Source organism: Corvus moneduloides, chromosome 28 (genome assembly GCF_009650955.1).
Source record: "Corvus moneduloides isolate bCorMon1 chromosome 28, bCorMon1.pri, whole genome shotgun sequence".
Lineage (NCBI taxonomy): Eukaryota > Metazoa > Chordata > Aves > Passeriformes > Corvidae > Corvus > Corvus moneduloides.
In genome coordinates, this window is record NC_045503.1 from 4371197 (window position 1) to 4383117 (window position 11921).

The window sequence follows — 11921 nt, forward strand, 5'->3', positions numbered from 1 at the left end:
CAGGCAGGCCTGGAAAAGCCTGGAATTCCTACTGTGGAGAGCAGTGGTCTGCCTGGAAAATCACAATTCTAACTGGACTGGGTTAAAAAAAAAAGAAAATTAATAAACTCCAAACTATTTACATTCTTCTTCTTTCTGATCTTGATTTCAAGCCTTCGGGATGTATTTGAGTCATATTTTCACCTTTTTTTTTGTGTTTGTTTTTCCCCTTGCAAAACATGAGGTCTCTCCATGTACCTTTTGCTGCAAGCCAAGCTCTTGTGTATCCCACGGCTCCCACAGCTGGGCTTTAAAATCCACGGCCAACACTGGGAGAGTAATGACAAAATCATGAGCTGGCAGCGCTGCCTTTCCCTCCAACGTCCTCATTTCATCCTCCTCAGGAGCAGGAATTCCTCACAGCTCCCAGCACCAGCATCCAGGGTTTTTTTTCCAATTTTTGTTAGATTTTTTCCCAGCACAGGGTTTTTTTCCCAGTTCTTGTTAGATTTTTGGCTGCTTTATTTTCCCTTGTTGTGGAGGAGGCTGCGATGACCTCCCTCGCTCTTCCTTGGTGAAATCCCAGCTCCATCTCCTGCCTGCCCAGAGGGTGTGCTGGGGTTTCTCAGTGCCAGTGCTTCTCCCTGGTTTTATTCCCTCTGGATTTCTGCTCCACTGCTCCCTGCTAATCCCTGTGTAATCCTGGCGAGAGTGTGAGCCCGGGGAAGGTTGGGAATGCAGGCTGGGGTGTGTCTGCTGTGCCGGGAAGATGCACCAGCCTTTCTCCCTCCCTTTTATCCTGCCCCTTTGGTCACATTTCCCCATGGAGATGTTTTATCTCCTGGAGGCTGATGGGGGTGGATCATCCTCTCCTTTCCCCTGGAGCACCAGCACTGCCAGGATTGCAGAGAATTCCATGGTGGAGAGCGGCCGCCAACCCCAGGGATGTGGGACCCCCAGGGATGTGGGCCTCCCAGGGATGTGGGACTCCCAGGGATGTGGGATACCCGAGTCCCTCAGGATGAGCTCTGTAGGCTCCCACCATCCCGGGATGCAGCAGGATCCCAGTTCCCCAATTCAAAGCCAATCCGACACAACGAGCTCATCTCTGGCACAATGCACCGGGAGAGCAGCATCCCTTCCCTGCTGGGATGGATTCCACCCCCAGGCAGTGTCACCCACCCTGTGGAGCAGCATTATCCAGCACAGATGAAACACGGAGTGTGGGAATGCTGTGCCCTGTGCTGGCGAGCGAGCGGGAGGAGCAGGAATGAGCAGGACACGGAGCGTGGAGCCACATGGGGTCCGGCCTGGGGGAAGGACCAACACCTTCTTGCAGGAATCTTGGGCTCCTTCCACTCCCACATGGAGACCTGATTCCTGCAGGAGCTGGCTCTCACTCAGCTGGCAGCACTGGCCATTCCCAGCACCGTTTGGCACCACAGCGAGGCCACAATCCACCAGGTCCCCTCCGTGTCCAGCACGGAACCAGGGACGGCTCCAGGGGGGGCAAGTGCTGCACCACCACCCCGGCACACTGGGGAGCCTGGTTGCCATCCGCCCAGCCAAACCACAGCCGCACATCCCAGCTTCCCCCGACCAGCTTGGCTGCGCTCCTCACCTGGCAGGAGAACACACGGCCGCACGAATAAACACGCAGGGAAGCGAAGCCCCTCGCGGCCCGGCCAGCGGGGCCCACGTTCCAAGAAGTAATGAAGGCCAGGGAATGGAAAATGCCTGTCCCTGGCTGTGCTCCGAGGGTGCTCCGCTTCCCCACGGCAGCGCCAGGGCCCAGCAGCTGTGCCAGGCCCGGCCAGCGGCACTGCACTCAACTCTGACATTTGAAGACGGAGGAATAATTTGGCTTCATTATCCTCCCCTTCCCCCCCGCCCCCCGAGCGGTCCCTCGAGCCGGGCTGGAATGTGCGTGGTAGGGACAGAACCAATCCCATTAGCACGAGGAGATTGTTTTTCGTTTGGTTTTGTTGTTGTTGAATCACCCACGGCTCCAGCTTGTTGGGGTAGGTCATAGGAAGGAGAGGAAGAGGAAGCCCATGGATGTGTTTTCCCATCCCTGGCACGGTGCTTCCCTGCCTGATTCCAGCAGCACCATGAGGTTTCCATCTTTGAAGGCCAGGTGGGCTTTGTGGTGGCTCCAGGCACGATTCTGTGGAGAATTAGAATCCCTGCTCCTGTCCAGTTCCCCATCCCACCTCCTCATCTTGCTCCATCGCTGCATGGGGATTTATCTCCATTGGGGTTAAAACTGAATTTACAGCTCTGTGTGTTGGTCGGGAATTCAGGATCACAGCCTTGTGCTGGCAGGAGCTGGGCCAGGAGCAGGGAGGGGCAGCTGGAGCTGCTGGAAAATATCCTTTCTCAGCTGAGACAGGAGCCCAGGCTCTGCTTCCATCACCTCCAAGAACCCTGCAGGTCCAAACCTGCTGTTCCACCCCGACTGGGGATTCTCATGGAAGACCCTTCTTCCTTCTGCAAGACAAGAATAAGAAACCTCTCCCCAACCTCTTTGTGTCCTGCAGCACCTCCCTGGAATGCAAGTGGGAAGGGGATGATTGGTCCCAAATCATGAAAAGGAAGATTGGCACATGGACATCTCGGAGTCCTTCCCCTCCTGCTGACCCAGTCCTGGGATTTCTGCCCTCTGAGGCATCCCAAGAACCCCAGTGCTCTTCCCGAGCAGAGACATCCCAGAGGGACATGGCCCAGGGCTCCAGGACAAGGAGCTGCCAGCGCTCCTGAGGCACAGGGGAATGGGGTGAGAAATAGGGACAAACAGCACTGTCAGGAGCAGATGGCAGGAGGGGAGGGAAATCCGTGCCTGGCCCAGCTCCTCTGCTGCAGTGTGTGAGCCCGGTGGAGCCAGGCCAGCTCCCGGCAGCTGAGATTCTCTGGAGGGGACAACAGCAGCCCAGTGCAGCCAGCAAGAGCAGCCAGGGCGTTGTCAACCCCAAATGCAGCTGGCAAGACCCCCACAACCCTCAGCACCCACTGCTGGCACGGAGACCGAGCCACAGCCAAGGAGGGAGATGCCACAGGGGTGTGTGGTGGGGGTGTGTGGTGGAGGTGTGGGGGGAAATTTGCTGGATTTTTCCCACTTTTTGAGGCTACTTCTTGCCACAGCATGGCCAACAGCTCCCAGCAACCCATCTGGGACTGGTTGTGGAGCTGTGGCTGGACATGGGGACAAATGGAGGTGAGTGTGGACACAAAGATGTGAGTGTGGACATGCGGACATGTAAAGGTGAGTGTGTGCACAAGGACATGAGTGTGGACAGAAGGACATGAGGATGGACACGAGGCCATGAGGATGGACACACGGATGTGAGTGTGGGCACACAAATGCTCGCCCCAAGGACGTGACCCAGCACAGGCTCAGGGTGCCCCCATGCCCTCACCACCACCGTGGGCTGGAGGGTGTGATTCCACCACAGCCTGGCTTGCCCATGGCTGATGGGGCCACACAGCACGAATTTTGCTTCCCCTGTGAAAAAGTAAAAAAGGGAGTGAGAAGGAAAAGGCGTCGGGTGGAAAAGCCCCCGGCTGCCTGCTGGGGGGAGTGGAACCAGCGAATTTCATGCGTCTCCTTCTCGTTAGAGTGGGGTCCCTCCTCACCTGCTCCTGGGCACAGTTTCCTGCGCCCCGAGCCAGCAGTGAGGAATCTGACTCCAGTTTAAAGGCGAGGAGCTTGTCCACAGTCTGCAGCCCTGCTCCCATCCCAGGAGGGGACGCGCTCGGAGCCGCTGCCCGCGGCGGGCAGGGTTTGCCAGCTGTCTGCACCGATCTAGGGCCTTCCCACCTCCCCCGGCACCAGCCTGTGGTGGGGGACACAGACTGTGACAGAAAGACAGCCCTTGAGGAGTGTCCCTGCCCACTGAGGGGCACTCGGTGGCCTGGGCCTGGCCCAGGGGTTCTTGCCCCCAAGTCATCAGATTGTGCCCACCTCAAAAGCTGCTCAGTGCTGCGCTCCATCTCTCAGCCCTTGCCTCTTATCCTGCCCTGCCGCCACTCTGTCCACCCTGTGGCATCTCTGAGGACACCGTGCAAGCCCCCAAATCCCACTGTGGGCTGGGAAATGTGGCCAGGGCACCCACTCTGCCTCCCACTCCGGCCAAGGCTGCCTGCAGCATCCTCCCGCACAGGCAGCGAGCCGGGAACACCACCCCTCTCCACTCCATTTAGGGAAAACCCCCTCCTGTCCCCATCGTGCTGAGCCCTGTGCCACGGTCCCCTCCCCTCCAGCACCCGTGAGGGGGTGACATCGCACCCCCCATGGAGGGACAGGCAGGGGACGTGCTCCGGCAGCGGAGCCTGCTGGCAGGGAGCAGAGCAGGCCTTTGGAGATCCTTCTTTGGCCGTGACTCCTGCTAAGCACCCCGGCATCCATCCCCAGCACCTCCGCATCCCTGGCTCCGCATCCCGGGGAAAGCAGGCGGCGGAGGCAGCGCCAGCCACGGCTCCTCGGGGGCCCCATGCCGCCGCTGGCTCCGAGGCCGGGACCCTGCTGAGCTACTGAAGTGCTGCGAGCCAGGCTCCAGCCCCTCGCGTGAGCTGTCCTGCCGTGCCTGGCACGGGAGAGCTCGGCTGTGGCGTGGACACGGGCACCGTGCCAGGACAAACACGCGCCGGGGGAGAAAGGTGGGACATGCCAGCCCCCGGGCGCTGCGTGTGTGCTGGTGTGTGACACTGGTGTGTGACACTGGTGTGTGACACCGGTGTGTGACACCGGTGTGTGACACTGGTGTGTGACACCGGTGTGTGACGCTGGTGTGTGACACTGGTGTGTGACGCTGGTGTGTGACACTGGTGTGTGACGCTGGTGTGTGGCACCGGTGTGTGACGCTGGTGTGTGACACCGGTGTGTGACACTGGTGTGTGACACCGGTGTGTGACACTGGTGTGTGACGCTGGTGTGTGGCACTGGTGTGTGACGCCGGTGTGTGGCACTGGTGTGTGACGCTGGTGTGTGACGCTGGTGTGTGACGGTGGTGTGTGGCACTGGTGTGTGACGCTGGTGTGTGGCACTGGTGTGTGACGCTGGTGTGTGACACTGGTGTGTGGCACTGGTGTGTGGCACTGGTGTGTGGCACTGGTGTGTGACGCTGGTGTGTGACGCTGGTGTGTGGCACTGGTGTGTGACACTTGTGTGTGGCACTGGTGTGTGACGCTGGTGTGTGACACTGGTGTGTGGCACTGGTGTGTGGCACTGGTGTGTGACACCGGTGTGTGACGCTGGTGTGTGACACTGGTGTGTGACGCTGGTGTGTGGCACTGGTGTGTGACACCGGTGTGTGACGCTGGTGTGTGACACTGGTGTGTGGCACTGGTGTGTGACACTTGTGTGTGGCCCGACTGACACTTTCCCTCCTCGAAATGGTGCCCACGGGTGGTTTTCAGTGGGAAATGCCCTCTTTCCGCAACCCTTCCATGTGCATGGAGCCCTCCCTGCTGCTGCGTCCCAGCTGTCCCCTCCTTGCAGCTCGCAGGGGGATGTTTTGGGGTGCTTGACCCCCTGCCCACCCTCAGCACCCACCAGGCCCACCCACCCACGGGTGCTGCTGGCAGCTCCCGCAGCATCTCCTCCCACACTTGATGCTGAATCTCCCAACCCAGCAGCAGAGAGGAGCTTTGCTCCACGTCCAAGCAGCCCAGCAGGGATTTCTCTCCACTTTGCCAGAGGTTTCATCCCGGCTCAGTTTCCAGAACGGGAACAGCCCCGTGCCCTCCTGCCGGCCCCGTGTGGGGGATCAAACCTGCTCCCATCCAGGGACGAGCACCCCATGAAGCCACCGACTCGCCCAGCTCTGGTACAAACCTTTTATTCTGTTCCCCCTCCCAGCTCAGGGCTGGCTTTGCCCTTTGGAGGCGAGGCCGGGAGGGCTCCACGGCCGTCCTTTCCCTGGAGCTCCGTCACGGGGATCGGGAGAGCTGCCGTGGCCGGAACATCACAGACTGCACCGAGCTTCACACGCGGCCGGAAAGCAACAACGAAAAGTGGACCCCAAAAACGGACACGAGACCCCCCCCACACACCCCCCGCCCCCAACCCGGTTCCCCAAACCCGGATATGTTGGATGGGTGAAAGTGATACGGAGCAGCACAAAACCGGTGGGGACGGGGACCAGACCCCCCTGTCCCACCACACCACGGCCCCCTGGGAGCCACCGGCACACGGAGAGAGCCCAGAATCCCAGGGGAGGGAGTCGGGGGTAATAAGTTAATCTGTACAGACGTGTTAGGTGACACGGGGGTGGTGGGACCGACACCCTCCCGGCACAGGGGTGTCCCCGTGGGGCGCCGGGGGCCGAGGAGCCACAGGCCGGTGCAAATCAAACCACGGAACGATGCATGAAATCGAGTGGTGGAGAATGGGGGGCAGATGGGGAGGGAGGGGACCCCTCCATGCCCAGGGGCTGTGCCAGGGTGAGCTAAGGGGGGCCGTTCTTGGTCCCTCCGCCCGCTTCCAGGGCAGCACTGTGAACCCAGGGACACAGAGACCGGGCCCTGCTATCAGCTACAGCCCCGCGGGCTGCTCCCAGCATGGGGCAGGGATGCCGAGCCCAGGATGGAGCCGTCCCAGCAGCTCCCACCTCCTGTCCGAGCTTGAAACCAGGACAACGCCGCCTCATCCCCTGCTTGGTCCCACCAGCGACTTGTTGGCACCGGGGCCATCTCCCCAAGGGCATCACGGAGCAGGGAAGGGAAGGAGCCATCCCAGGGCCCCTCCACAGCTCCGGGAAGGAGCCGGCTGGGTGCTCGCGTGGGCACGGAGGCGGCGGGATCTGCTCCTGTCTCCGGCTGCCAACGCCAAATCCATTCGCCACGTTTCGGCTCCCCGAGGCAATCGGCTCCGGCCGGCGGAAGGGAGTTCCCAGGGCCGGGGCCGGCGCCTCGGAGGCTCAGCCCAAGGTGGGAGGCCGGGGATGTGCCGAGCCAAAGCTCAGAAGGCTGCAGACACTCTCCATCCCCCACCACAGCCGGCTCCCTCCTGCCCAGCTCTGGACCCATGCCCGGAGGGCTGCGGGGCCCCGGCGGCTCCGGGCGGGAGGAGACAGAGAGTCCCGCTCCGGGGACGGGCTCCCTCCGGCCTCCCCGCTCTGGCAGCTCCCCTCTTGGCTCTGGAAGCCAGGATCCCAGCTAACAGAACATCCCTGGAGGAGGCAGAGCCGCTGCCCGGCTCCTGGAGCCTCCTCCACAGCGGCCGTGCCTGGGGAGGAGAGCGGGACCCAGCCGGACCCAGGGGTGCCCCTCTGGGAGCTGGGGACGTGGGACAGCCGGAGGGGCAGCGGAGCGGGGTCGGGACGATGCCGTGGGGATGGTGACAGGGAGATGGAGGTGGTGGGAAGGGGTGGGAGCGCTACAGGATGGTCTTGTCCAGGTCGACTTTGAGGGGCAGCGGCCCCGCGTCCTCCCCGCCGTGTGCAGGGCACAGGGTGACAGCGATGACGGGCGGCAGGGCGAAGGTGCCGGGGCCATCCAGGTCCTCCAGGTACTCCTTGTCCCCGTTGATGCTCAGAGGCTGGAAGAGAGGCAGAGACAACCGTGCAGCCCCGGAGAAGGGGGCAGGACCCCCTCACCCCCCCAGGGAACACCACGGCGCTGGCTGTGGATACACCTCACACCCCACACGGTGACTGGGGACCACAAACACGGCAATGTCCCCCGCAGCCGTGACAGGTGTCCCCGACACCCCGGGGGTTGTGCTCACCCCATACCTGGGTCTTGACGTGCTGCTCGGGGGCGGTCACCAGGCTGGCACAGCTGAGCCACAGCATCACCATGATGGAGAGGAAGAGGCAGGCGGCCAGGATCCAGCGAGGAAGGCCCGAGCGCCTGTAGCACCCCACCACCCCCCGCCAAAGAGAAGGGACGAGTTTATGGCAGGGCACGGGGTGGGAAATGGGGCTGGGGGGGATCTGCTCTGCCACGTCCAGCAGGTCCCAGACCACCTACTTGGACATGCAGCCGAGGAAGTCGTGCTCCTGCTGCGGGGGCTCCGGGGGGTGCGCCTTGGCTTTGCCCCGCGGCTCCTTCACGGGGGGCTTGTCCCCCTTTGCCCGCGGGCCTGGGAGGGGAGAGGCGATGCTGAACCTGGGCACCCAGGTGGGCACACCCACCATGATCGCCATCCCCTTGCCAGCACGTGATGGGGGTCCCGCTGAGGGGGCACAGAGGATCCCAGCAGCTTCATGGAGCAGGGCCCCATCGAGAGCTCCCCCGGCGTGGGTGGGGGTGTGGGAAGCTGATCAGACCCGAGAAGAGGGAAATTTGTTCAGCTCTGGAGGACATGGATGGCAGCCAGGAGGGCTCGGACGCTCCCAACCCTCTCCCAGCAGCCGGACCCCCCCGCACCTGTGTGGGGCTGGGGGATGCGAGGGCTGGATCCCGATCCCGATCCCGGCTGTGCTGGCTGCATCTCCAGTGCCTCGGGTGCTGGATACTCCATCTCAGGCTGGGACTGGGTCAGCAGGGAAAGAGGGAGAAGGCAGTGAGGAAGGGGGTCCCCACCCCTCTGGGCACCCCCAGAGAGGGTCCTGGGGACACCCCCACCTGAAACACCACGACTTTGCCATCGTCCGCCTGCAGGTAGAAGGTCCAGGTGGAGGAGATGAAGCTCTGGGCAGAGCTGACGATGTCGTTGCAGAAGGTGGAGACCAAATCCAACATGGAAAATGACGGTGCTTTCAGCTCCAGGGTCTGCAAAGGAGCAGGGACATCACGTCACCGCTGTCCCCTCGTCACCCACCCCGGCGGGCAACGTCGCACCCCGAGGTCGTGGCTGGGCTGAGCTGGGTGCTCAGGTCTGGGCTCAGCCTGCTTCTCCCAGGGGTGGAAAGGGATGTGCCAGGACCATGGTCCAGCCCCAGGAGGGTCACCAAGTGAGGGCTGTGGTCCCTGGAGTGACCACCCAGCTGTGGGGCCATCACCGAGCCCCAGGACCGTCCCTCCGGGGTGGGATCACCCTGCTCTGCCAGAGACAATGGGAGCAGAGCAGCCGCGATGCCGAGGGCGTTCCTCTCCTGGCAGCCTCTCGGTGCCCTGGATTCTTGGCCGTCGCGGCAGTTTGTTATTTTTAAAGCATCCCTGCTGGAATCCGCTTGGCTGCTCCCTGCCACTGGCTCCGAACATTTTCCGACAGCCCCTTGCACGGTCAAACCAGCAAACAGGAAATAAATAGGTCAGATTCTGTATCTAATTATTATGCTAAATCTGCTTTGCCTGCTCGTCTGGGAACCCGAGGAAAAATGCTCTGGGTGGGTGGAGGGGGTGAGGGCCCTCCCTGTCACCCCCGGTCACTCCCAGATGCTCATCCCTGACCGTGGAGAGGGGCTGGGAAATGGGATCAGACAGCGGGAAGGTCTTAAAACCAGGCTGCAAAGTGGTTGTTCAAAAGAGCTTTTCACTCTTTTTACGGCGCGGGTTCATCTTTGCCTGCACGTGCACGAAGCCAAAAGCCTCTTCCTTGGGCCAAAGTCTGATTTAATTAATTGGGCAAAAGCTGAATTAATTAAATGTAGGAGGGGAAAGCGTTGCTAATTGCTGGGAAGGATAACAAATCAAAACTGGGGGAATCTGCCACGATCTCTGGTCAGATCCTCTCGCCCTGGGAATTCCCTGTGGTCGCCCTGCCTGGCCCAAGCCAAGTCCAGCCCAGTTCAGCCCAGTCCAGCCCAGTTGACTTGCTTTTTATACTTGGAACAAAGCAGCTGGTGGTGGTTTGAATCAACCTGGCACATCTGGAGCTCCCATCCACCTGGATGGAGGGATGGAGGGATGGATGGATGGATGGAGGGATGGATGGAGGGATGGATGGAGGGATGGATGGAGGGATGGAGGGATGGATGGAGGGATGGATGGAGGGATGGATGGATGGAGGGAGGGATGGATGGAGGGATGGAGGGATGGAGGGATGGAGGGATGGATGGAGGGATGGATGGAGGGATGGAGGGATGGAGGGATGGAGGGATGGATGGATGGATGGAGGGATGGATGGAGGGATGGATGGAGGGATGGATGGATGGATGGAGGGATGGATGGAGGGATGGATGGAGGGATGGATGGAGGGATGGAGGGATGGATGGATGGATGGATGGAGGGATGGAGGGATGGATGGATGGATGGAGGGATGGATGGAGGGATGGATGGAGGGATGGAGGGATGGATGGATGGATGGAGGGATGGAGGGAGGGATGGAGGGATGGATGGATGGATGGAGGGATGGAGGGAGGGATGGATGGAGGGAGGGATGGATGGAGGGAGGGAGGGATGGATGGATGGATGGATGGATGGATGAAGGTATGGATGGGCTGCACATGAGGGGTGTCCCCGATGCTGAGGGAGAGGAGGGACTGTGCTGAGCTCCCGTGGGAGGAAGAGTTTCCCCATCTCCCCTCACCTTCTCCTTCCTGCTTTCCTCCACCTCGGGCAGCTGCTTGTGGCACCCGGTCACGCACCCGAACTGCTCCTCTGCGTTGCCGTAGGCTTCAGCACACGCTGGGAGAGAGGACAGCTCAGGGTTAGGGGGTGCTCAGTCCCCGGGACCCCCACCCCCTCCCCACTGACACCCAGGACGTGTCACTCTGCACCCGCTCGCTGCGGGGCTGAGCGGGGCGGGACGCTCCGGAGGCTCTCGGGTGTCACGCTGCTCCCGGTGGGACGTGGGGATCCCCCCGGGACGGCGTTTGGGGCGCGGGGGCCGCTCGGCCACCGGCTCCTCTCACCTGCTTCGCACTCGGCTCTGGTCGTGTTGAGCTCGGCGCTCGCATCCACGAAGTGACAGATGGAGAACAGCCGGCAGCCCCGGTAACAGGCGTTGAGAACAGCATCCTGCGGCGAGGAGGAGGAGAGCGTGGAGCTGGCACCGGGCTCAGCCCGGTGGCTGCGCCGGACCCCCCCTCACGCGGCCCCCCGCATCCAGCTGGGGGGCACCGGGCAGCGCCGCCCCCGCCCAGGACCCTGCTCAGGGCTGGCACCCCAAATTTGGAGTTTCCAGAGGAGGGGAAGCTGCCCCGCGGCCCCCGGGTGCTCCCCATGGAGGGTTTGCACATGGCCAAGTCCTTGTGGAGGGCATGCAGGGTTCCCCCATCTCTGCTGGCACCAGCCAGGCCCTGGCATGGGCTGGCAGGAGGTGGAGGTGCACTGCTCTGGGAGGGGGGTACAGATTTGGGGGGCTGCGAACACACTGAGGGGGTGTGGGGGGCCCACAGAGCCCACACGGGGGTCACCAGGAATGTGCGGGCTCAGGTCAAACGGGTGACACTGCGGGCACCCCAAAGCAGTGGGGATGCCCTCACTGGGGGCACCCCAAAGGTGCTGCAGGAGATCACCAGTGCCTCCCCCGGTGCCCCCCTTGTTGCTCCCACGAGGGGGTGGCCCAGTGTGGGGCTGCATGGCACAGATGCCTGTCACGGGTGTCCCCGCTGCTCCTGGTGGCCCTGCTGCCCCCGTTCCTCCCGGTCCCCTCCAATACTCCCGGTGCCCCTGGTGTCCCCCACGGTGCCCCTGGTGTCCCCCACGGTGCCCCCGATGCTCCTGGTGCTCCCAGGGTGCCGTGATGCTCCCCATGCCCCCAGTACCCCCACTGACCCCGATGCTCCTGATGCTCCCCATGCCCCTGCTGCCTCCCAGTACCCCCAGTGCTCCCAGTGCCCCCGATGCTGCTGGTGCCCCCGATGCTATTGACGCTCCCCATGCCCCCGGTGCCCTCCCCGAGCCCCGGTGCCCCGGTGCCCCAGACTCACGGCGGCGGCCCGGCGCTGCAGGCTGCGGCCGCACTGCCCGCGGCACCCGCCGGTGTCTCCCAGCTGCGGCGAGAAGGGGTCGGTGGCGGCGACGGCGGCGGCAGCGACGGCGAGAAGGGCCAGGCCGAGGGCGAGCAGGGCCCGGGGCCGGCGGGCCGGGGCGGCCATGGCGGGCGCGGAGCG

The 11921-nt window shown here is 62.7% G+C and overlaps 1 protein-coding gene across 3 annotated transcripts; it reads right to left on the reverse strand.

Moving 5' to 3' along the window:
• Window positions 1-5800: 5800 nt before the first annotated feature.
• TMEM59L (transmembrane protein 59 like) lies at window positions 5801-11921 on the reverse strand. Of its 3 annotated transcripts, none has more exons than XM_032092519.1 (8): window positions 11739-11921; window positions 10719-10824; window positions 10394-10491; window positions 8548-8694; window positions 8350-8455; window positions 7951-8062; window positions 7713-7830; window positions 5801-7516 (listed from the first exon to the last, which is right to left on the reverse strand). In XM_032092519.1, exons 1-8 carry the CDS (start codon window positions 11904-11906, stop codon window positions 7355-7357), a joined length of 1017 nt encoding a protein of 338 aa, XP_031948410.1. In that variant the 5' UTR covers window positions 11907-11921; the 3' UTR covers window positions 5801-7354. The 3 variants fall into 3 exon arrangements, 2 of the variants coding, with proteins under 2 accessions (XP_031948410.1, XP_031948409.1); XM_032092518.1 differs by having other exon boundaries at window positions 7713-7854; XR_004236865.1 differs by having other exon boundaries at window positions 7427-7516; window positions 7713-7850.

Bases quoted from the DNA above. Each gene is read 5' to 3' on its own strand.
- TMEM59L (XM_032092518.1), bottom strand. From the start codon at position 11,906: ATGGCCGCCCCGGCCCGCCGGCCCCGGGCCCTGCTCGCCCTCGGCCTG. The intron at 10,825-11,738 runs GTGAGTCTGGGG...TCCTCGCCGCAG, and splicing joins TGCAGCGCCGGGCCGCCGCC to GATGCTGTTCTCAACGCCTG. The intron at 7,855-7,950 runs GTAGGTGGTCTG...CCCTTCTCTTTG, and splicing joins TTCCTCGGCTGCATGTCCAA to GCGGGGGGTGGTGGGGTGCT.